This window comes from Hippocampus guttulatus, chromosome 14, assembly GCF_054856545.1.
Source record: "Hippocampus guttulatus isolate MCC_2025c chromosome 14, RoL_Hgut_1.0, whole genome shotgun sequence".
Lineage (NCBI taxonomy): Eukaryota > Metazoa > Chordata > Actinopteri > Syngnathiformes > Syngnathidae > Hippocampus > Hippocampus guttulatus.
The window spans coordinates 4,806,156-4,831,557 of NC_141274.1; the positions used below are offsets into that span (position 1 = coordinate 4,806,156).

Sequence of the window (25,402 nt, forward strand, 5' to 3'; positions counted from 1 at the left end):
TATCTCCAAATAAACATTTTATTGATCCCTAAATAAGATACTTCTCTCAAATCACATATCAGTGTAAATGACAAAATAAAGTATGACAGCATATTTTGTTGTAATGACTTTTCATCTTTTATTCATTTTTCCCTCTTGGTTGCGATTACGTTTTCAGTCGAGTTCTGAGGGCAGTTGATACTTCAAATTTAGATATCATCATCCATTTCTGCCATATCATCTTCCAGGAAGAGCAATGGTAGATCGTTTCGAATGATAGCACATTGTGTCATGTTGTAGAGTCCGGTCATCACACAACAAGTGAGACCGCTACGGGAAATCCGCATGTCGCTGGCCGGAGACCACAGACCAGTGGTGAGGTCATAGTACTCCACGTGGCTGGTAGTGGAGACGCCGTTGTAACCCCCAGCAACAATGAGACAATCCTCCACTACTTCAATGCCAAAGTTGCTTCGGGGGCATTGCATGGGGGGCAACACGATCCAGTTGTTAGTTTGAGGGTTGTAGGCCTCGGCACTGGTCAGACGGACTTCACCATCGTAACCGCCAACCTTTAGGAGCATCTTAATTAATCTTTTCACCACTGAAATAACCTCAAATTTGTTCAGTATACAGAGTTAAATCGGTTAAAAATATATTCACTTTTAATCTTGCAGACTTCTTCTAGTTATGTAAAAATGTCCCAATTTGTGTCCAAATATTTGTGACCAAATACATCTTATGTCCACATTTAATTGAAATTTGTGTGTATTTAATTCAAAAATGCATGTCCAAAAATTTGAGACCTAAGATTTTTTTTTTAACTTCAAAATACTGTCCAAACATAAGTGCAAAAATCAAAAAATGTGTGACAAATGTTACATTTACCCAAAATTGATGTAAATGTAGTCAAAATGTATATCGAAGATTAATATCCTAAAATGTGTGGCCAAAATTTGGCGGACAAAGATTTGTGTACAAAAGTCTTGAAAAATGTGGACATTGTGGTCACACATTTTGCATGACACAATGTTCGGTCAATTTTGGGACACCAAATTTTGTACAAATTTCAGATTGTCGTACACTGTACTTACTGCATAAACATGGTCAGCAAACCCAATGACCCCGACGCCACTGCGACGGCTGCTCATTGGGGCCATCATTGTCCACTCGTTGGTCTCTGGGCTGTAATATTCAGCCGTTTGCAGGGGCTCGTTTCCATTAAAGCCGCCACAAATGTAAATCTGGAGTCACATGGTGTGACGGGTGATGAATTCGAATAGGCGTGGATGACAGACAGCCAAATTCAGTTTCCACTCACCTTGTCATTGAGAGTGGTGCAGCTGGCATCGCTCCTCTGTTCGTGCATACTGGTAATAAGAGTCCACTGGTTGGTTTCTGGCGTGTAGTACTCCGCAGTTCTCAGTCTTACATGTCCGTCATAGCCCCCTAATGCAAAGATGCAGCCGTTTAGCACCGTGACGCTCACATAGCACCGGCGAGAGTGCATAGGCGCCACTTCCTGCCAGGTGCGCGTCTTCAGGTCAAAGCGGCTGACAGTATTGTAGTGTTCCGTGCCATCAAAGCCACCCAGACAATAGATGGCGTCATTGAGAAAGGTGGCGCCACAGTACGCTCGGGGTTGGTCCATATTGTCAAACAGATAGTCCCAACAGTTGGCGTGGACATCATACACCTCGATGCACTCGGTGGCACTTGGACCGCTCCAGCCACCAATGGCCAGCAGGATAGCGGAAGGCAGGCGAGGACGGGCCACCAAGTTGCAGTATGCAGACACAGAGTTTCTCGCCATGTGACTAATGACGCGTGACGCAAAGGAGACCATCTCCTGGCATTCACGGCTGTTCTGCACCAGCTGGTTTGTCAGCACGTTGATGGTAATGTACTCCTGACTGGTCAGTGCAAGACGGACCTAGAGTTGCAAGAAGATTTTTGGGGTTGTCACACAAGTCTTATACATATGACCATTGTCAGGGTTTTGTCAGCTAGTATTGAGAATAGGAAGAATTTGTTAAAGAGTGTGCATGATCAGTTCTTTGGCAAATTTGACAAGGAAGGGATCCTCGATTGGTGCAGTTATCAATCGGGGTGCAATCTGGTGTTGTTAAATGTTTGACATGGGTGGCGACCGATTGTTGATGATGTTGGAGGAATCCGTTTTTTGGCATAACGTTACCACCAGAGTGTTTGGGTGCAATCAACTAATCAGGAAAGTTATCAAGGGGAAAATGGATTGTTTGGCAGAATGATTGTTTGAGGAAGTTGGAATGAATTTTCATGACGCGTAAAGTGTTATTTGCCATGGCAAGATGTTTTCAAAGTCAGTGTGAGTAATTGTCCCGTGAAGTTGTCGAAAGTGGTTTCCAGATTCTCCGGCATAAAGATGTCAACGGGGATTACAATCAAATTTTCCGCAGAGTTGTCAAGTAAGTCATTGGCGGGCTTGTGATCAGTTGTTCGGCGAGTGCACTGGAGGACTGATTGTTGAGAATTAAGCTGTCAACTGGAATGTTGACTGCCGACTGTATATAGGGGCTCAGTTAGTTGTTAGTTTTGGTTAGTCTTGACTACCGTAACTTCAACCCTGATGATTGTAGTTTGTTTTTGCTGTGGTTAATGTAACTGCAGTTTACCTTGGCTAGGAGCACCGGCATGTTTCTGCCCCGCTCCCAAGGCTCTTGTGCAATCCAGTGTAGGATGGCCTCATAAACGATATTCTCCTTTTTCACGATCAGGTCGTCTCTGTCGAGCATGTCACTCAAATCCTGCATGGAGAGTTGCCGCAGCTCATCCGAGGTAGCAACCTCCTCAAAATGGTATAAAATATAACTGTAGGCATTGCTCTGCAGCTGAGGGGTGTGGCAGTTCATCGTGAACTGCCAGATGCCGATGCAGTTCTCCGGGCAGAGCTGTTCTGTTAGAAACGCGCAGCAGATTTCGACAATGCCTATGACGTTGAATTTGTCAGCGGCTATCAACAAGTCCTTGACATTGTCCTCTGTCACCAACACACAACCGGTGTACGCGAAATCAATGAAGAGCTGCATTAAGTGAGCTGGAAGACCTTGGATGGCATAGACCTTCTGGTCTGGGGTGGACCAACGTAGAAAGAGGGCTCTGAGCATTGGGGACACAGACAAAAGATTTCAACCTTTCTTAAAACGTATGAATGAGTGATGACCAGCATTCTTAAATTTGGGGGTCGTGGGGGGTGAGAAACTTTTTTTCCAAGCACACCCTTACAAAACACCCGGAATTGTCAGATCTACCTCTAAAGCAGGCATGTCCAGCTCCGGGCCTGGAGGGCCCCCGTCCTGCCTGTTTTCCATCTCTCTCGGCTGCAACACACCTGATTCAGATGATCAGCTCATCAGCCAGCTCTGAAGCAGCATTAGGACATTCCTGATTATTTGAATCAGGTGTGTTGCTACTGGGAGAGCTGGAAAACAGGCAGGACAGCGGCCCTTGAGGACCGACTTTGGACACCCCTGCTTTTAAGTATTTTAAAAGTTGTAATGCTGTGATACAAAGCGGTGGAAAATGGATGGATGGATGGATGGATGGATGGATGCTGTGATACAAATGTTTGGGGGTGGAGGCGGGAATGTTGTAAAAAATAGAAATGTAAAACATGTACACTGTCAGATTTGTGGGGCATCTCAGAGCGTTTAATTGGTCAAAAGTTGATTTGGAAAGAGTTCAAAATTGTTTTACTAGCTTTGTCCTCTTACCTCAGTTTGAGAACCAGCGTGTTAACATCGAATGTTCATTTCGAAATGAAGACATTGACAAATGCTCTGCAAATGTTCAACTCAGACCAGGTTTTATATTTGTGAGGGATGCACTCACCCAAAATACGGGCTGCAGTTGCACATGATGATCTTATGGACGTGAAACTCTACATGGTCGACTATGATAAGTGCGTCGCTGAGACCTCGGGTCTGTCGCAGTTCATCGTACACACATTCTACGCACTTGCTTGTAAGTCTACCATCCACGCAATTCATCTTGAATTTTGACCATTTCGTTACACTTTGGAGTCCTGCCAGGTCGCGGCACAAATGACATGCAGCAAGGGAACTTGGGTGGCGTGCCGCAAGATTGGGTCATGCCATTACATCCCAATGATGTCCTGTGTCAAAAGCTCCTTGACGCATCATCAAAGCGCCCCCATGTCAGAATTAAGGAAAACATCACTGGTCCACAATTGTTTCATGCCCAAAACCGCAAACAACAAATTTGTAACAAATTCAAGCCAAAGAAGACCGCCAAAGTTAAACCACGGCAACTGACTCTTGGTCGTGAGAGACATTTCAACTTAAACATTGTTGTCCTCAAGGACAGTCCCTTCTTTGTCGGTGCGTTGCAAACGAATTGCTGACTCTGGACCTATAGACGCTGACCTCCTGTGTTCCGTGTTGGGGTTTGTTGGTTTCTCTAATCAAGAAGTCACTGCACTCCTCACCAAACTACGCTAAACTGAACTGTATTAACAACATTGCTGAGGTTGCTTTTGTCCTCGGGGTGCAACAGCTTGGTCTGAGGGTGTAGGGTTTGGGAGATGGAGGTCAAAAAATAGGTCTGATCTGTGTGGGTAGGTTTTCGGTGGACCTCACTGTTGAGGCTTCTGTCCTTGGTTGCTCATTTTTCTCAGTTCAAAAGCAGCAATGATCTCTCTGACGTCTTCCCGAGTGAAAATCAACTCATCTTTATTGATGTGGCGCTTTTGCAACCGCTGCAACTGTAACAAAGCGGGGTATGTGAGAATCACTGAATTAAATGCTCAAACTGTGCATAATCTTACAGTGGATTCAACATTTTTATAACAACAAAGTACATTTTGAAGTAGTTTTATATTTTTAAAATTTTAATTAAAGAAAAATAAGACTAAAATGGAAATATGAAAATATAACAAAACATCATAAGTACACGTAAAGACCAGCTTCTAGCGCCGCCAGTAACAGCTGGGTAATATCACTTTCTTCGGGTGCCAAAACCAAAAGGTTTGGCAAAAATGTACAGAAAGGGTAAAAAAACAGATGCCTGACAATGCAATGTACAGAGCCGATGCCATTTACGGTGCCTGGATGTCAAGTAGTATAGTTCATGAACTCAAGCAACAATTGTGAAAAGATTGTAAATTGATTTGTTGGTGGATTGTGGTTCCATGTAAGAGATTCCACCTTCATTGCTCAATTTTTTTTTTCACTTCAGTTGGTTGTTGAGGATAAAAATGAATCCGTAACTCAAATCTTTGCTTGCAGCACAAGGCAAAAAAATCATATGGAACTTGTAAATTGGCTAATGCGCGAGTCCAGGCACTACTGTTGACAGAGTTCGGGAACAAACTGAACGGCAATCAGATCCCACAAACGTAGACTCAAAAGTACAAAAGTATTTAATACAAAAACATACCGACAAAGTGAAGAGAGATCGCTGGTCAAAAGCAGCAGCAGGAAAACTAAACATTCACAAAAAGTGCTTGCAAAGACAAAGAAAAAAAAAACCTAAGATATAAACAATGACAAAAGTCCAATTTCACAAAAACAAAAACATGAGCACGGTCAAAGACAAAAAAAACCCCCACAAATACAAAACCAGAGGCTATAGCGCAAAAACAACTGACTAGATCGAGAGGTCTAGAAAAACAACACTTCAGCAAGAGCAGCAACAAGGTCAATAATCCAACAAGCCCTAGCAGAAGTCAAAGTTCTTAAATACACGGCTAGACTTGATGGGGAAATGAGGCACAGTTGCACCTGCTGGAGGGAAACGCCCTTCACTCCAGCTGCAGCTGGAACACCATTAAGACCAAACATGACAACTGTACATTTGCATTTCATATATTAGAACTGCCTTTTCACTAACATAGGAGTCCAATTTATTATATATATTGTTTTGCTTTCATGTACAGTGCTGCCGTAGTACTGTTTTTTTGAAGTGATAAAAATTTTGAAAGTCGCTGCTCAAAGGGTGCCCCCCCCCACCCCACAGCAAGAACAACCATCAAGCAGCGACCTCGACGGGATACAACCCACCAAAGACAAAAATAGGGCGACTCCACACTTGCAATTGCAATTTGCCTTTTGCATTAAATGTGAAATGTTTTCAACAGTTATGAAGAGTCTATCTGCCTTGTTTCAACTTTTGCGGAAAACCATGAGCTAATTAACTGAGAATCTACAGGCAAGGAAACGTATAAATAGAAAGAGCGTATTGTTACAATTAGAGGTGTCAATTTATCCCGTTAATTGTGAATTAATTCCAGTCATATTTAGCGCATTGTTTTTTAATCGCGTTAATCTATATTTTAATCTCTAACTTTATTGTTTCTGTCAGTTGGTTGCCTTTTTATAATATCCCTTTTCATGTGTTGGCTTCCTGTGTTCGAGTAGTTGAGGGTGGTCAAAAAACTGTCGGTCACAGCCTAAAGCGAACATTGATTGGCTGTCATTATGTTTGGGCTTGTTGAGCATAAACTGATTGGCTCCCATTGGAGTTGGGCAGGCTCAGTAAGCAGCGGTGAGGAGAGGAGAGGTGAAAATGGAGGAGCATGTGAGAATTCTCGGCACAATGCATGGAAAATTTACTTTTCAAAAACACCCTGACGGCACTATTGATAAAAGTAGAGTGTTGTGCCAAATTTGTAGGAAGGAGTTTACTGACCACCGAAGCAGCTCAAGTTTAGCCTCCCACATTAATGCAAAGCGCCGAGTCGCGAGTGCATCCACAGCTAACGTTTGCACCGAAAGCGTTAGCAATATAGCGAGCTAAAGCAAAGCGCTTCACCAAACTAAACTCGAGGAGAACACCCCGCGTACGAGGCATGAAGTCAGCATAGTTGCTGTGTCCTCAGTAGCCTACCAGAAGTGGTTGATGTTTATTTCAGCACTTTATTTATGATGAACAGTGTTATTTCTGAAGTGCTAATTTACAGCACTGTGATTTAAGGGTCTCTTGTTTATTTTTTATTATCCTAAGCAAGTTCAGTGTTGAGTACTTGTATTGCTCAGGAGAATGTTCTTACTGTTTTTGATATGTTAACCTAAGCACTTTTTATGGACCTGATGTTCTATTTTTATTTTTATTTTATTTGGAGATTTACCAAAAAAACAACAGTGATATTGCCCCTCGTGGTCGAAACTAAAGGTTGCCTCAAGAATGTAATGAATTAAAAATGAAAATAGGGGTTTTCTCAGCACTTTTTCGATGTGATTAAAATGTAGATTAATTAGATCAATTAATTACAGATCATAATTAATTATTCTTACAGGGGGGGGGGGGGGGGGTTTGGATCACTTGACAGCAATAGTTACAATGCCAATAGCGGGTTGCTATTATTCTGCCCTGTGACCTGCTTGGGGTCCGCTTCCGGCATCTTAGGTAATTTCGCAGGTCTCAGAACTTGAGCATACATGGTCTCACCCGGTCCTTTGTGATGTCCCACCAAGGAGTAGGTAGAGTCCGGAGTAGTGCCGTTATCGATATCATTGGCATCCACATTTGGTCCCAGATTGATCTCCTGCAAGTAAATTGAATAAAAATGTTAAAGTATAATTTGGTTTCTGTGCCTTTTGGCAGATTGTAGGATTCAAGGACTTACTTGACATCTGTCAGGTTTTCTGGTGGCCTGTCTTTGTCTTCCTGAAGGGTATTTGCACAAGTCACTTGCCAGTAATTTCACAGTATCCCCGCAGTTGTATGACCACAAAACAATTTAGGATATGGTTAAGGTTTGGATAAGGAGCGAAGGGTTCGGGTCTGGGGACAGAAGTTGGGCCCACTGTGGTAAATTGGACTTGGATTATTGTAGTGTCAGGGGCAGAGTAACTGGTACTTGCGTTTATGTAAGGGGGTTAATGGTTCAGACTGGTGTTAGGGAATGATGGTGAGGTACTCGGGCAAATATGTGTTCACTGTTAGGACTAGGGATGGAGGGATTTAGAAAGATTTAGGATTTACAGTCGATTAAATGCTACTGGTATTGATGCAAGGGAAACCAGGGTTTGGGTGTGAGGATAAGGCTTTTGAGAGGTTCAGCATTGAGATAAAATGATGCGAGTATTAGGGTAAAGGAGGCAAAAATTGGGACTGTAGTTGGGGAATAAGAACAAGAGAATAGATGGATGATTTTGATTAAATCGTGGGTCAGGGGACTATGTTTATTTTTAGGTTTAAGATTTGGATTAAATGGCACTCGGATTAGTGTAAGGGAGCCAATGATTTAGACTATGGTAAGGGGAGGAGTACAAGGGGTTCTGATTGGTTTTCTACTCAAGATGAAATGTCACTTGGGTTCTTGTAAGGGGCACATTGGGTAGGACTAGGTTTAGGATAAGGTGCTCGTCATCAGTTAACACCTTCGGGATTTGATTAGAGCAACTGAGGAAAACTTACTTCTTAAAGCAAATATAAGAGCAGGGGTGAGGCCAATTACTAATGGTGTACAGATCCAGATCCAGGTAAAGACTGAGATTTCTTTGGGTACTGTGTAAGAGAGAAAAAAAAATGAAATCAACTTTTTAAGCCCGTTATACAGTGCCTGTCTTTTTCCTAGCTGATTTTCATAAGCAGCACAGGATCTCTGTGTGAAAGTATACAAAGGCCACATACAATATGTTGCCTTCACTGAGTTTTCTACCATTCTGGATCTGCTGCACCAGTTTTGCAGGATCTCTTCATGAAAGCGACCACAAATAGAAATCTTGCCTTTGCTGGGTTCTGCATAACAACAGACCCACAGGCGCTAGATTCCATATGTACCGTATACTGAGTACTCACCATGTTGCCGGCAGACTTGTTGAAGAGCCTTTGCCTCCTTCATCTCGCTAACCTGGTTGCTGTGTCGGCACACGATAGAGGAATTTAAGATGTAGGCCACGAGATGCCAATCTGCATTTGACAGCTCGCCTCCATCCTGTGCAGTGCAGTTAGCATGTCGGCATTCAAACGTGGCGTTGAGGTGAGTTTTGTCGGTCCGACAGGTCACCGTCAAGTTACATGAGTCTGAGTCGGCAAACAGTGACACCACCTCCAGCTTGACGGGAGATACTGCGGCTGTAAAATTGATTCGTTAGTATACAGGTGGAAAAGTTTTGCAGAGGCAGAAATAATGTTCTTGGGTCAGTGTGACCCAGGGAATGTTTGACTGCCCATTGACATTCAGGTCTAGTAAATGGCTATAATCGCCCTGGGTTAAATTGATCTGCTCCGTTATTTTCTCAGGTACTGTGATGATGATGTAAAATACAGCGATGGTTGTTTAAAAGTGCTCGATAAAATACAGTTGAGTTGAGACCCAGGGTCAGTCTGGTGTTACACTTCTTGAATTTCTCACTAGCAATGTTTCTGGGTCATTTTGACCCTGGGTATTTCTTAACCCTCCTGTTACAATACTTTTTCATTGACTGTCATTATCCTGGGTCAATTTGACTGGAGGCATGCATTTTTAAGAACAGCATTCATGTTCTTGGGTCAGTTTGACCCAGAGCATATTTAGCACACCAAGTTTTTGTTTTTTTACCCGTAATGTTTGTGGGTCATGGATTTCATGACACTGGACTTATGTTCCTGGGTCCGTTTGACCCGAGGGACAATGCATTTGTTTTTCTCAAACAACAATGATGATCCTGAGTGAATTTGACTGTGGCCATGTTGAACACCCTATGATGTTTCTGACCCACTGGTGAAAGGACACTTTGATCCTCTCCTCTTTCATCTATAACTGCTTCAGACAACAAAGTGTATGCCAAAAAGTGGTGAAGATGGCACGACTGTCTGTGTCCTATGTGTTGTGTTGTTATTTTTGTTATTTTGACTTCAAAATGGTGCCGCGAGAGTGGCTGCCTTTCCAGCAGCTCCTATATTTTCTTGTTCTTCTACTTCCTTTCATAACTTTGCTGCTGTGAATTGGGAGTTTCTTGCGAGACTAATAAAGGTTTTCTTATGTTTTGTTTCTCAAGAACAGCATAAATATATGTGGCAATTAATCAAATTGACCCGGGGCATCTTTAAGACTGTAGTTTTTTTTTTTTTGTGGTTCGGAAGATGAATGAATGAAATAATGTTGTTGTTGTTGATATTCCTTGAACATGTTTCACTCTCCTTCCATTTCACGAAGTGCAAGAAACTTTCTGGGTCAAAAAGCCCCGGGACATCAACATATTTTCAATCAATGACATACCTTGAATGTGAAGTTGGTATTCGGCTAGCTTATTGTCTTTACCAGTGAGTTCTGCAGTGTAAAGTCCAGCGTCTGGCTCTTGTACATTTTCTAATACCAAGGAAAAGTTTTCGAGTACCACTACTCTTCTTTTGTAGGTGGGATATGTATAATTGTTTGTTTTATTTGTCTGTGATCTAAAAATGCCCAAACTGTTGAATTTCCAAAAGAAGATGTCTTCGGACGGCGTAAAAACTACAGGCTTCTTTACATCCAAACCGACGTCAGCTCCTAGCTTGACAAACTTGCTCTCTGCTGCAGACCCTTGAAAAAAATCATAAATAACAACACCGGAATAAAACAACCTTGCAATATAACAATTGAATAACTGATCACCAAAACGTTTAAATTATATTTGGCCTTTTTTCCAGAGGGGGTTTGGGGGTGACATTTGATTTAAAATGTAATTTGATCTTTGTAAATTGTCCTCCAAGAAAAAAAAGACTGTCAAGAAAAAAAAGACAATACCGTATTTTCACGACTATAAGGCGCCATTAAAAGTCTAAAATTTTCTCCAAAATGGACAGGACGCCTTATGATGCGGAGCGTCTTGTCTATGCGCTGAGTTCCAAAACCTGACTGACAGCCGACACGCTGTTTTTATAGAGAAAAGGCGGAAGTGACTGTGGACAGGCATGCGGCAAAGAAGTCGGCCAATCAGTGAAGGGTGGGCGTGTATATATACATATATGGAGAGAAAGAGAGAGAAAAGGCAGACGTGAGTGACAGGCATGTGGGGAAGCAGGCCGCCAATGAGTGAAGGGTGGGCGTGTAAGTGGACGCTAAAGCGACGCTACAAGCAGGTACCAACACCTGTATAGAGTGTGGCTATGTGCGTTGTTGCAAAACAACTTCGGTTTTGGTTTCTAAGAACCCCCGAAAATAAATTCTACAAAGAGACACGCCTACGAAGCTCAGTTCAAACTTCAAGCCATCGGTTATGCTTTTGGCATGCGTGCCCATCTCACAGCAGCGGTGAAAAACCAAGTCAAGCAAATGAACTCTGAGCTTGCCGTTATTCCCGGAGCCTTGACTAAAGAACTCCAACCGCTGGACATCGGCATCAACCGGGCGTTCAAAGTAAAGTTGCGAGCGGCATGGGAACAATGAATGATCGATGGCAAACACAACTTTAAAAAGAGTGAGAGGCAGCGCCGGGCGAGTTACGCCACAATTTGCGAATTGATTGTGGCTGCTTGGACGAACGTGTCTGCTTGCACTGTTGTTCGAGTTTTTGGCAAAGCCGGCATCATTTCTGTGGAACCACATGGCAATGAGAGTGACTGACAACGAGAGGGAACACGGCGTTTTTGATGGATTACCGGTACTTGCACAATTGTTCAATTCTGATACAGAGGATGAGGACTTTGATGGATTTCTGGGTGATGATTGATCGAAAAACGTGAGTACATTGTACGATGGCTAAATAAAATACAACGGAACTCCGTTTTGCTTCGTTGCCTTTTTAAAAACTTGTTTTTAGCTTGTATCTGTATGTCTTGGCATGCTACCGTATGCTACAAGCTAACGTGTTTTTAGCGTGCGCGCATGCATGCCGTATGTTGAAGCTGGCGTATGTTTTACCACTTTAAAATCGCGCCCAATAATACAGTGCGTTTTGTCTATGTGTAAAATACAGAAATAGCACCCATTAATGAGACTGCGCCCAACCATACGGTGCGTCGAATGGTCGTGAAAATATGGTACATGGAAAACAATACATAGTTATTGTACTGTTCTTTTTTTAAAGCAAATACTACTTTTTTCTTCCATCATAACATTTATCAAGGGGAAAAAAATGATAACGTGGAAAAATTTGAAATCGATTTTTGCCACTTAACATTTTTTACAAATGGCTTTTATTTTTATCCATCCACTCATTTTCTGATCTGCTTATCCTCTTGATGGTCACAGGAGCATGATGTAACCTACCCAGCACAAATTGCAAGTTTTTTAAAAAAATGTCAAAATGTTTGTTTATTTGTTTATTTATTTTAGAATTTATGAAAAAATATCTCCTTAAATCTTACTTCTTTTTTACAGGGTTCCCACAGGTCCTTGAAGTTAATAAAAAAATCCATAAAAAAAGACGTAAAATTCTGTTCTTAATTGTCCTTAATTTTCAGGGAAAGCTTCCAAAATCAATGAAAATCTTTAAAAATTAACCTGTGGTGTTCATTTCATTTGTGTATGTCATTTCCCCGACCCTTCCAATTAATAGTTTTGTCGGAAAATGCGCCTGGTGCCCTTCCCCTCAAACCCCGCTTCCTGGTTCCCGCTCTGCTTTCTCCGCCGTCTCCGATCAGTTCCGATGATGATCACGTGAGCACTTCGGGCCAATTTAACATCCAGTATGTCAAATAAAGGGTTAGCTGATTGCCGCTAAAAATAAAGATGTGCCCTTCCTTTGGCAGCAATGATTTGAACACCAGTTCAGTGATATGTGGCTTTCTGTTCATTAAATCCACCGTGAATCACCTGCTGAATGGAGAAAAAGTCCTTCAAAAATGACTAAATTTGCCCAGAAAAGTCTTTAAAAGGTCCATAAATAAAAAGCAAGCGGAAACCCTGTAACCACATTTTTTACTCTACTTGCTAGTGTCAAAGTATTTTTAGGTGGGGGAAAAAAAGCAAAAAAACGATTCATAATTGATTTCTTTGTACTATTGAAACACTCTTCAATCGTGTTTTTCCTTTTAAATATCACATTGTAATATTGCTGCTTTTTAAAATAATTTTTTAAAAACTTTTTTTAAACGTGTTTGTGGAATATTTTCTCAGATGAAATGCAACGTTTGGTTTTTCACAAGATTCTATTTATTTAAAAAAAAGTAATACTTCTCATTTTGTTTTTTTTTAAATGCATTTCCCTTTCAAATCAATTTTTTTTTAAAAGTCAACGAGAAGAGGAAATCAGTTATCAGAACAGGAAGCGTGGTTCGACATACTGCAAGCGCAGTTAATTTTTAAATGCATTATCTGAGGAATCATACAGTAAGCATGACGAGAACTCTCAAGTTTTATTTGCCCAGAAGTGCAGCTGCTGCTTTTTTTAAAATTCCTATTTGAGTGTTTTCATGCAAATAAAGGAGAGGCCAAACCAGACAAATGTGGTTTCGTTGCACGTGTCACATCATGAGGTAACATCACAAATTGAAAGGTGCTCAATTGTTTTTGTGCCAAATATTGTCCAGTTGGACAAGCACCCCTCTGACAAAATACTTCTCACTGCATTGCGTACTTGGTATAATTCTTGAGTCATTTTGTATCATCCGTCTGGTCTCTGTGGTGCACAAGGGGTAAGTGAAAAAGGCATTAAAAAAAAAAAATCTAATAAAATAGTTTCATCAGAAAATAAAATGGGTTTTTTGCCTTCCCAAAACAACAACTCATTCTCCCAAGACATTTTTTACTTTTTTTGCTTCCTTTTCTTCACACACACACTTTTTTTCCACCACAGCTGTTGTTGTGGCTCCAAAGACATCACAATAAACTCTGCATTTTCCCTACACTTCAATTGAAAATTCCCTGGGTGGTTCCTACTGGCACTGAGCCAAACAACACAAGAAAACAAATGTGCTTACCTTGTGTTTTACGTATTTGTAGTAGAGAGACTAACAGAAACACAACCAGCTTCATGTCGCTTCAGGAAGGAAGACTCATTTCAAATGCGGAAGAGGATTACAGTATGGCCACTGAAGAAAAAAAAAATAGGCTGGCAAGTTTCTCACTTTAATCTCAGAATTCTGAGATTAAAGTCTCAGAATGGAAAAATCTAACTATTCGACACTTCAATTTGCTTTCAGTTGACTCAAGAAAACTCCGCTCACGGAGTAGCACAAACGCAACACCCCAGGACTGGCGCCCTGTGCAGCCACCCCATCATGACAACAAAGAGGCAGCTGGGGTAAGCTTTTTTTCACATTTGCTTATGATGGTATCAACTTTGCTTAAACCAGTATTTAAATTAGCAGCCCACGTGTTTCTGTTAGAGTGCGACTTTATCTCTGACAGTACAGTATTTACACTACACATCAGCAGGGTTGGGACTGCAAACAAAATGTCACGAGGTTTTTTTTTTTTTTTTTACAGAGAATTACACATCGTCAAGTAATGACAAAAGCTTGCATTTACTAGCCACTTTATGAGAAAATAAGAATATAAGCTACAAGGAGTGATGAAATTTTGAAGATCCATGCTTTAAGGTGAGTCGTCAAATTTGGCCAACAAAAATTCCAACCTCTGGCAATTTGGTGTTGGGCATCTCTCCAGTATACAAGGACCAAATTTTGGAGGAAAGTGGACAAAAACTATTGATGGAGTTCACCTTTCAAAGTGTTGGGAATGGTAAAAATGGGACTTAAATGGATTCTTGAAATTAAATTGGTTGATGACTTCCAATGTCCTTTCAGACATGGATTTTTGAGACTTTTTTTTGGGGTGGTTGTTCCTGTTGATGTTGCTATGTGAAATTGGCTTTGGGGGGCTACATTTTCAAAAACAAAAAAACACTCAGAGGGAGCGTTCCCAAGCCAATTTCTACCTCAAGGCTAATGTGGCCAGTAAATGTAAGTGAATGTACATTGTTTACTTAGCGACTGGCACATAGTCTTTAAAAGTGCTTTTTTGCCGTACATTTTACATGAGCAACACAAACTGAAAACGGTCACTTCAACATTGAGACTGGAAACATACAAACCAACTGACAGTGCAACAAGAGCAAACCGGTAACAGGTGTCTGAGGGAAAGTGGTGTGTGGGTTTTTTTTGGTCACCTGTTTCCTGTGTCAATATTTGAATTTTCCGCTGAAGGCTGCCATTGACTTCTGATAACCACACACTGCACTATTGTCTCATGGAAAACACCACACGCTAGGTTAGACGTTAGTGTCTTTTGTTAAAGTTCCTAAAATATTCAATTTTTTTCTGATGTCAAGTCTGTACACATACACAGATATTTAAAAAGAAGGAGGAAAAAAGCCACCCTCTTTAGGATGCAAAAATAATAATAATAATCTGATGTTGAGTAAATCCTCCTCGCCCGTAGTTGGTGGTTCACTGCGGCGTTTGACACATCAGTGAATCATTTCAAATTATCTGTCATTGTGTTAATTGAAATGTGGCTGCACCTTTCATATACCAAAGACAACAAGGAAGCACAATACATTCAGTCGTGTTTTCTGCACACATTTTTTGCATCTGCGGCTTATGTGGAGAGCAAATGTCCCTAAGTGCTTTTATACAGTACAATACTGTTGTGCAAATTTTTTTTTATAGATTTTGGTGTTTTTAGGGGCGGGGAGGTGGGGGTGTGGAGGTCTGGAACAGATTAGTTGTGTTGCCATTCATTTCAATGGAGAGAGATGATATGTGATAAGAGTGTTTTGAGACACAAGTATGGTAACGGAATGAAGTAAACTCCTATCTCACGGCACAGCTGTATTGTCTCAAAACATTTTGTATTGTCTCAAAAAATGTTTGTCTGTGATATTATGAAAATAAATCAACTACTCCAACAGAAATTTAAAAATGGTGTTTGTAATATTGTAACTTTTTTTTTAAATACCTTGTTTATCCCCCCCCCACCCCACCCCGCCCCTCCACCCACCAAAAAATAGTGCATTTTTATAAAAATAATGACTTTTCTCATGGGATTTTTTTTCTTTTTTAGAAAATAAATCTCCAAAAATTCAGGGTGGGCCAAAAGTAGGCTTATACTTGTAGGTTACATTTTGCGGGACTAGAACATTTTATTACAATTACCTGTATTATATATTATATGAATATTTTTAACACAATTTAATCCCTAAGTACTCCATGAACATCGCAACATTCCTCAAACCTTTCCAGAACACTTTGACACACAATATAAATGTTAAAATCCAAAGTCATTTATACAACTTTATTCCACTAAGATTTTAAGATATTATATTATTTTACAAACTCTGACTCAAACCATGTGTCAGACTTTTGTCTGAAAATGTCATGCTTCATTCTCATGATATTACTTTCCTCCAAAACACAACCTTATCCTTGTAAAACAATTAAGTCTTCTTCCAAGAACAGTCTGACTTTATTTAAACTAAAAATCAATTCTTATTGTGCCCCCCCCACCCTCGTAATAACTTTATTCCTGGAATATCAAGACTTTTGTTCATTATCCTAATTACAGCATACGAATATTTTTACACGTGACTTTTTCTTCCCCTAAGAGCAACATTATTCTTGTGGTGTTGTCTTGTATTCTTAGTATTTTATTTTGACTCTTTCTCGTATGACACCAACATTCCTTCTTATATCCTCATTTAAACAGCCTTTGTATTTTGAAAGGTGTCCAGTAAATGCCACCCCGACAGGGGGGCACTCTGAGGCCATTTCAGGCAATCAGAAGTCACTTGTAGAAAGGCACAATGGTAATGCCGGCTCGTCGAGTGGAGCTTCCAGATGATTTTGTTTTTTTTAAAGTGCACGCCAAAGCAATGGGGGGGGGGGGGGGGGGCTGTCATCCCTACCAGAAGGCCAATTGTAGATGTTGACAAAAGTGTTAGAATACCTACAAGAGTTTACACTGAAAATATATGAAGGAAAAATATGGAGTTTGGACAAAAGAGTAGGTGTTGAACAGATGCTGAACAGTACTGTTCAGCATCCATGAGGTTCAAACTTGCGACCTGTCGCTCTGTAAACTGTGCCAAATGAACATTTGACTTTTACAACGACCAAAGGTATTGAAAAACAAAATGAGTGAAAACAACTTACGTCCAGTATGACTCCCCAATTCGCCAACTAAATTTCAGCTCACTACAAACACCGACAACACCTGGAAAGGTCTCCGGCGTTATGAGACAACAATACGTTGAATGAACTAATGATATATTCCAGACAAACCGAGACCTCGTTTATCATCGGTCAGTTTTTTGGGAGGGATACACACGCCGAATATGCGCTTCATTTGGCACACCCATTATTGCTCGAGACACAAGCCCCGCTTCATCTGGCCCATCACTACCTTCCTGGAAGTGAACGTGTGGCTGTTTGACCAAAGTATTGGGACACCTGTAACAGTATACATTTGTTACCATTGTTCTTTCTTCTTAAAAGAACCTCTGCCACCACTCGCCAGTTTATTTTTCAGTGCTGTTTGATTTTCCGTAGTTTGTGCTCAGGTTCTGTCAGGCAGACGGCACCGCAGTCCACAAACGAATCCCACATCAGGTTTTCACACGTTGCTAATGCGAACGCTGACGCGGCCTCGCTCCTCCCGGTAGCTTTGCTCCAAGCGGATCTTCTCCGGGTCGGAGCCGTCGGCGTGTTTCCCACCGCCGTTGCTCTGGTAGCCGTGTCGCTGGCCCTCTGACGGCTTGAAGACGGGCTGCGCCTTGCTCTTGGCCACCTTGTCGAAAAAGGCGAAGTCGGCCACGTATTTGCCCGACGGCGACAGGGAGACCACAGGAGGGAACTCATAGCCCCATAGGATCTCGTCGGGCAGGTAGGAGGTGCGAACCTGGCAGGTGGCCGACGTGGGCTCCACTGTGGCGCTTAGGATGACCAGCAGCTCAAAGTCGGCCAATTCCGGATCAGTCCAGCCGCCGCCTGGATGGAAATGGATATGACTTAACCTAGTTAGGATTATAGACTGTTTCTCATTGAGTCGCTGATGGTGTGGTGGTACACATGCCGGAGTTGTGTGCGGGCAGCGTGGGATCGGTTCCCACTCAGCGGCAGTGTCAATGTGGGTGTGAATGATCATTTGTCTCCATATGTGCCCTTCGACTGACTGCCAACCAGTTCAGGGTGTAGTTTACCTTCCGCCCAAAGTCAGCTGGGATAGGCCCCAGCACGCCCGCGACCCTCGTGAGGATAAGCAGATTATGGAATGGATGGACTTTTTCTTTTCAGAAAAAAATGTTTTAAAAACAGCAAAGAAATGTTCCCCAAAAAAGACAGAATTTGCATGTGATTAAAAATAATTCTCACGAAAACATGACTTAAACAAAAACACAACGGTTTTGTAACATGATGAACATGAACTTGTGAGATATATTTTTTTATTTAAGTTTATTTAGACTGACTTTTTCTATGAAAAACATGTCATTGTGATTGCCGCCACCCCCACCCCCTCCAAAAAAAAAAAACTAACTTCCCACAAAAAAAGTCCAAAAAGGAAAATGTTCTCCATTTCAAAGACTATTACCACGAGTTGAAATAAATGACAAAAATTTGTCTTTCTGAAATGGAAATGCGACTTATTTGCAGAACGCACCCTTGGCCGCCCAGGCCCTGAGAGGGCTGTCATCGTCGATGACATGGTAGAAAGTGAGTGGCAGGATGAGGAAGGGGCTGTCGCTGGAAGTGTCCACCTGGAAGGCCACATTCCTCTGGTCCAGGCGAACCGTCTCGCCCTCCTTAGTCAAAGACGACTGGAGCAGCTTACCCGTCACCTGTACAAATGCCCGGCACTCATTGTTAACATGTAATCAGCTTTGAACTTACTTGCACACAAACAAGGTGAAATATTGATGTTGCCCCTTCTTCAAAAGAAGACAAACGCTTGATGATTCGCTTTCTTAAAGAATCAAAAACAAAAAACAAATGTTGCACTGACCTATCAAAGGAAGATAATCTATTGATGTTTTTGTTTTCCGAGAAAGAAGACAACAAACTGATGTACTTTCCTAGGAATACCAATTATTCATGTTACTGTTTCCTAAAAAGAAAACTAATGACTGATAAAGAGAAACTCCCAATGTTGGACTTTCTTAAAAAGAAAAACTATTGGTGTCACACTTTCACCAAAACACAAACGACTGAAATTGCAATTCCCTAAAAAGATAACAAGCTACTAATGTTGCACTTTTGTAAAACACACACACACACACCAATGCTGCATTTTCCTTTAAGAGACAAACTAATTTTTTGGCACTTCTCCAAACTATTAACGTTAACCTTTCCCAAAAAGAAGGCAAACTACTTCTGTTTGTGTATGTTGTGCTTTCTGAAAATAAACGAACCGACTAACATTAAACTCTCCGAAAAAAGAAGAAAAACTATTTACATCAGACTTTCCCTAAAAGGAAGACAAACCACTGACTTTACTTTCCGAAGAAATATAGAAATTAAACGAAACCAAAAAGAGAAACTACGAATGTCAGTTTCCTAAAAAGAATCGAAACTACTAATGTTGTGCTATCCCCCGTAAAATAGAAGACAAAAATTAATGATGTTGGAGTCTCCCTTCAAAGACAAACTGCTCTTTCCTAAAAAACTTTGCTTTCCTAAAAAGAAGACCAAAAAACTACCAATGTTACACTTTCCTAAGAATACACTGTCTTTTAATACTTTTAATTTTTCACTTCCCTAAAAAGAAGACAAGCTTCTGATGTTGTGATTTCATGAAAAGAAAAACTACTGGTTCTAATGATGCACTCACCAAACAAAAGACAAATTGCTGATGTTGCCCTCTCCCTTAAGAGACAAAATTCTTTGTTGCACTTTCCTTAAAAATGAAAAAAGAGACTACTACTGTTTCAAGACAAACCACATATGTTGCACTTTCCCTAAAAAGAAGAAAACGGCCGTATTGATGCAATTTCCTCAAATTAATTAAATAAATAAATAAATATCCTTTAAACAAAGAAAAGTAAAGAAAGACGACTGATTATGCACTTTCCTCATAAAGAATACAAACTTTTTGTCTCACTTTCCCTTTAAATTTAAATTTATTTAATTAATTTGAGGAAATTGCATCAATACGGCCGTTTTCTTCTTTTTAGGGAAAGTGCAACATATGTGGTTTGTCTTGAAACAGTAGTAGTCTCTTTTTTCATTTTTAAGGAAAGTGCAACAAAGAATTTTGTCTCTTAAGGGAGAGGGCAACATCAGCAATTTGTCTTTTGTTTGGTGAGTGCATCATTGGAACCAGTAGTTTTTCTTTTCATGAAATCACAACATCAGAAGCTTGTCACCTTACCTCTCTGAGCTCATCCGCCCCTACACACCTGCCCGGCGCCTCAGGTCTGTGGACCAGACTTTATTAGAAGTACCAAGAACTAAACTGAGGCTCAGAGGGGATCGAGCCTTTTCTGTTGCTGGTCCCTCTCTCTGGAATGACCTCCCACTAAACATTCGGCAAGCCTCCTCGCTGCCCATCTTCAAAACCCTCGTCAAAACTCACTTGTATTCTTTGGCATTCGACTCAGCATGACTTAGATTTGTTCTTGGTTTTACTGTTTGGTGCTTTCTACCGCCTTTATTACCGATTTGTCTTACTGTTTATTGTGCATGTTAAATTGCTCCATGTACAGCACTTTGTATGCAGCGATGGCTGTTTGAAAGTGCTCTATAAATACTGCTGACTTGACTTGACTTGACTTTCCGAAAAGGAAGACACACTGTGTGAGTGGATTGATTTTTCAAGCACTTTGGGTTACTTTTTTTTTTTTTTTTCAAATAAATTAAGACTGCATGCTCGTGTCACACTGGTGTTGCGCTTGGTCAAAAAGTAGAAAAGTCTGGTGGCACTTGCCTGACAGCCAAGGAGGAGGCTCTTGCGCATGTTGGCCACCCTGATCATGAGGCACGGGCGTCCCTCCTGGCTCGACACCACGGCGTGCTGGCTGAACTTGACCGTCTCGCCTCGCTTCTTCGGACGCGCCACCTGAGCTCCCACACCACAGAACTTTCACACAAAACTCTTGCAGCGCCGGCAAAAATACAGCGGTTCAGGCTCTGACTAGCAGATGTCGTGGCGAGCGCTTTTGCCGTTTGTACTGTATAGCATATCATAGCAATGAAGCCATGTTATTAGTAGTATTATAATTATTTTTTTCGAAAAACTATCCTGTTACAAAAACTTTTTGAATTTTAGAAAGTCATAATTTGTGTGGGGGGGAAAAAAGTTGTCATGTTACGACAGTCTTATTTTGGGAGAAAATGCTTGATTTTTTTTGTTTCAATTGTAATCTCAAGAGATTCACCTATTTTCAAATAAAAGTATTTTTCTTTGGGGGGTTTTGTGGCAATTTGTATATTTTGAGAGAAAAAAAGTCATTTTAAAAAAATCATTCTTACAAGAATAAAATGTTATTGCTTTCCAAAAAAAGTTGAAATACAATGAACATAGTGTCGTGTGTATTTTTATGTTATAATGCCATAATTTGTGAGAGAAAAAAGTCATAGTCTTATGGCAAATCTGCTTTGGAGAGCAAGTTAGCTATTTCAATCAAATTGTAATCGCAACCTTTTTTCAAATCGAAAAAGTTGCTTTTTCATACTTTGTCATTTCCATAGTTTGAAAGAAAATCATGAAATTCTGACAAGCAGTCTTGTTTTATTGTCACTATTTGATGATTGTGGACGCCAAATGTATCCATTAACCGGCAATAAACATGCATCTGCTGTATTGAGCGAGTCATTTTGCTCGCCGTTCTAATTTTTTTCTCCGATTGGAGAGGTGCCCCCTCTCAGGTGGACGCACCCCTACCACTTTGCGTGCCAGCGAGCATTCACGCCAAAGCCTTCACCTTAGCCAGGAACGTTCCGGTGATGAAGATCTCCATGAGCGTGGTGATGAGCAGCTGGATGATGAGCAGGACGATGGCGACAGGGCACTCCTCTGTGATACAGCGGAAACCGTAGCCGATGGTTGTCTGCGACTCCAGCGAGAAGAGGAAGGCGCCCGTCAGCGTCTGCATCTGCATCACGCATGGAGTGTGGTTGGACGGAGGCTCGAACTCTGCAACCACAATTGGATTTTTTTTGGGGGGGGGGGGGGGGGGGTGGAATCAGTCATTTTTAAAAAAATCCTCCAATTATGATGACTTTCTCTCATCATAATTCCGAAAAAACATTCCGATGCTTCTTGAAAACAATTTGACTTAATTCTGCTTTCATGAAAAAATGTATGGACAAGTAAAACGATACATTATTTTCTAAATATTACAATGTTTCTTGATAGTGGCATTTTCCTGATATTTTTTTTTTTTATTCAACATTAAAAATATTTTCGACTATTTTATAATAAAACTACAACTATATATTAGGGATGGGCAAGTACCGATAGCACTTGCTCTTTATTTATGGACTAATTTAGCCATTTTTAAGGACTTTTTCTCCATTCAGCAGCAAAATCTACCATGCCTGTTAGTCAAATGGTTAGTACGTTGGCGTTGCGCTGCAGGTTTCAAATCCGGCTCCGTCCTTCGGGTGCTTTCTCAAAAATGTGTGTGGCCGTGCATTTTCTGATCCTCTTCCCCGCACAACTATTCACATTGACACTCACACCGGGGGACAATATAGAGTATTCAATCCCTGCCTGGTAGTCGAATAGTTAGTTCGTTGGGTTCGATTCCGGCCATCCAGTGCATTCTCAAAAATGTGTGGCCATCCATTTTCTGATCCTCTTCTCCGCACAACTATTCGCGCTCACACTCACACCAAGGAACAAATCACAAAACGCCTTACTATATATGGTGGGGGGGTTTTCAGCAAAAAAACGCCTGACTACACGTGGTCTTTTTTTTCGGCCAAAAACACCTTACTATACATGGTCATTTTTTTTCAGCTAAAAACGCCTTCCTATACAGGACATGGTTGTTTTTTACGGCAAAAAACGCCTTACTATACATGGTCGTTTTTTTGGCTAAAAACGCCTTACTGTACATGGTCGTTTTTTTGGGGGGCTAAAAATGCCTTATGATACAAGGTCATTTTTTTGGGCTAAAAACGCCTTACCATACATGGTCGTTTTTTTGGCCGAAAAAAAACGACCATGTTTTTGGCTGAAACAAACCCGACCATGTATAGTAAGGTGTTTTTACAGCCAAAAAATGACCATGTATAGTAAGGCGTTTTTTGCCGAAAAAAACGACCATTTATAGTCAGGCGTTTTTGGCCGAAAAAAACGACCATGTAGAGTAAGGTGTTTTTAGCCCAAAAAATGACCATGTACAGTAAGGCGTTTTTAGCCCAAAAAAACGACCATTTTTTGCAGAAAGGCGTTTTTTGCAGAAAAAAACGACCATGTATCGCAAGGCGTTTTTAGCCGATAAAAACGACCTTGTATAGAAAGGTGTTTTTTGCCGAAAAAAAACAACCATGTATAGTAAGGCGTTTTTAGCCGAAAAAAACGACATGTATAGTAAGGCGTTTTTAGCCGAAAAAAACGACCATGTATATAGTAAGGCGTTTTTAGCCGAAAAAAACGACATGTATAGTAAGGCGTTTTTGACGAAAAAAACGACCATGTATAGTAAGGCGTTTTTAGCCGAAAAAAACGATCATGTATAGTAAGGCGTTTTTTGCCGAAAAAAACGACCATTTATAGTAAGGCGTTTTTGGCCGAAAAAAACGACCATGTAGAGTAAGGCGTTTTTAGCCCAAAAAATGACCATGTACAGTAAGGCGTTTTTAGCCGATAAAAACGACCTTGTATAGAAAGGCGTTTTTTGCCGGAAAAAAACGGCCATGTATAGTAAGGCATTTGTAGCCCAAAAAAAAACCGGCCATGCACAGTAAGGCATTTTTAGCCCAAAAAAATGACCAGGTAAAGTAAGGCAATTTTTGCCCCAAAAAACGACCTTGTATAATAAGGCGTTTTTAGCTGAAAAAAACGACCATGTATAGTAAGGCGTTTTTAGCCGAAAAAAACGACCATGTATAGTAAGGCGTTTTTAGCCCAAAAAAAACGACATTGTGTAGTCAGCCGTTTTTTGCCGAAAAAAACGACGATGTATAGTAAGGCGTTTTTTGACGAAAAAAAAAGACCATGTATAGTAAGGCGTTTTTTTCCGAAAAAAATGACCATGTATAGTAGGGCGTTTTTAGATGAAAAAAACGACCATGTATAGGAAGTCGTTTTTTCCGAAAAAAAACGACCATGTATATTTTTCAGCAAAAAAAACGGCTTACTATACATGGTCGTTTTTTTCATCTAAATACGCCCTACTATACATGGTCGTTTTTTTTCGGCTAAAAACGCCTTCCTATACATGGTCGTTTTTTCGGCGAAAAACGCCTTACTATACTATGTCGTTTTTTTCGGGCTAAAAAAGGCCTTACTATATATACTATCTCGTTTTTTTTCGGGCCAAAAACGCCTTACTATACTATGTCGTTTTTTTGGCTAAAAACGCCTTACTATACATGGTCGTTTTTTTCGTGCCAAAAACGCCTTACTATACTATGTCGTTTTTTTCGGGCCAAAAACGCCTTACTATAAATGGTCGTTTTTTTCGGCTAAGAACGCCTTACTATACATGGTCGTTTTTTTCAGCTAAACGCCTTACACATGGTCGTTTTTTTCGGTCAAAAATGCCTTACTATACATGGTCGTTTTTTTCGGGCCAAAAATTCCTTACTATACTATGTCGTTTTTTTCGGCTAAAAACGCCTTACTATACATGGTCGTTTTTTTCAGCTAAAAACGCCTTACTATACATGGTCGTTTTTTTCAGCTAAAAAACGCCTTACTATACATGGTCGTTTTTTTCGGTCAAAAACGCCTTCCTATACATGGTCGTTTTTTCCGGGCCAAAAACGCCTTACTATACTATGTCGTTTTTTTCGGGCTAAAAACGCCTTACTATACTATGTCGTTTTTTTCGGGCCAAAAACGCCTTACTATACATGGTCGTTTTTTTCAGCTAAGAACGCCTTACTATACATGGTCGTTTTTTTTCAGCTAAAAACGCCTTACTATACATGGTCGTTTTTTTCGGGCCAAAAATTCCTTACTATACATGGTCGTTTTTTTCGGCTAAAAATTTCAGCTAAAAACGCCTTACTATACATGGTCGTTTTTTTCAGCTAAAAAACGCCTTACAATACATGGTCGTTTTTTCGGCTAAAAACGCCTTACTATACATGGTCGTTTTTTTCGGCTATAAATTTCGGCCCAAAACGCCTTACTATACATGGTCGTTTTTTTCGGTCAAAAACGCCTTACTATACATGGCCGTCTTTTTCGGACCAAAAACGCCTTACTATACTATGTCGTTTTTTCCGGGCCAAAAACGCCTTACTATACTGTCGTTTTTTTCGTGCCAAAAACGCCTTACTATACTATGTTGTTTTTTTCGGCTAAAAACGCCTTACTATACATGGTCGTTTTTTTCGGCTAAAAATTTCGTCCCAAAACGCCTTACTATACATGGTCGTTTTTTTCGGTCAAAAACGCCTTACT

General features: G+C 40.7%; 3 protein-coding genes across 8 annotated transcripts in view; all 3 read right to left on the bottom strand.

Annotated features, from left to right (window-relative positions):
- LOC147194572 (kelch-like protein 10) lies at positions 1 to 7,506 on the bottom strand. Of its 2 annotated transcripts, none has more exons than XM_086128912.1 (5): positions 7,426 to 7,506; positions 2,634 to 3,117; positions 1,301 to 1,912; positions 1,074 to 1,223; positions 1 to 551 (listed from the first exon to the last, which is right to left on the bottom strand). In XM_086128912.1, exons 2-5 carry the CDS (start codon positions 3,045 to 3,047, stop codon positions 189 to 191), a joined length of 1,539 nt encoding a protein of 512 aa, XP_085985038.1. In that variant the 5' UTR covers positions 3,048 to 3,117; positions 7,426 to 7,506; the 3' UTR covers positions 1 to 188. The 2 variants fall into 2 exon arrangements, with proteins under 2 accessions (XP_085985038.1, XP_085985039.1); XM_086128913.1 differs by lacking the exon at positions 7,426 to 7,506 and adding an exon at positions 3,850 to 4,106.
- Positions 4,693 to 15,807, bottom strand: LOC147194573 (SLAM family member 6-like). 2 transcript variants are annotated; one of them, XM_086128919.1, is made up of 7 exons: positions 13,807 to 15,807; positions 10,184 to 10,486; positions 8,782 to 9,057; positions 8,398 to 8,487; positions 7,604 to 7,644; positions 7,426 to 7,522; positions 4,693 to 4,741 (listed from the first exon to the last, which is right to left on the bottom strand). In XM_086128919.1, the coding sequence occupies exons 1-7, from the start codon at positions 13,859 to 13,861 to the stop codon at positions 4,710 to 4,712; spliced, it is 894 nt and encodes a 297-aa protein (XP_085985045.1). In that variant the 5' UTR covers positions 13,862 to 15,807; the 3' UTR covers positions 4,693 to 4,709. The 2 variants fall into 2 exon arrangements, with proteins under 2 accessions (XP_085985045.1, XP_085985044.1); XM_086128918.1 differs by having other exon boundaries at positions 4,693 to 7,522; positions 13,807 to 15,804.
- The window catches only part of LOC147194574 (ATP-sensitive inward rectifier potassium channel 10-like), a 19,105-nt gene continuing 6,926 nt past the window's right edge, over positions 13,224 to 25,402 (bottom strand). For 3 of the 4 annotated variants that reach the window (XM_086128914.1, XM_086128916.1, XM_086128917.1), the window contains exons 3-6: positions 21,744 to 21,955; positions 20,747 to 20,878; positions 18,485 to 18,662; positions 13,224 to 17,814 (exon numbers count right to left, since the gene is read on the bottom strand). In XM_086128914.1, the coding sequence (XP_085985040.1) occupies positions 17,441 to 17,814; positions 18,485 to 18,662; positions 20,747 to 20,878; positions 21,744 to 21,955 (896 nt within the window). In that variant the 3' untranslated portion in view covers positions 13,224 to 17,440. The remainder of the gene's footprint in view (positions 17,815 to 18,484; positions 18,663 to 20,746; positions 20,879 to 21,743; positions 21,956 to 25,402) is intronic. The other variant, XM_086128915.1, reaches the window with a different exon arrangement.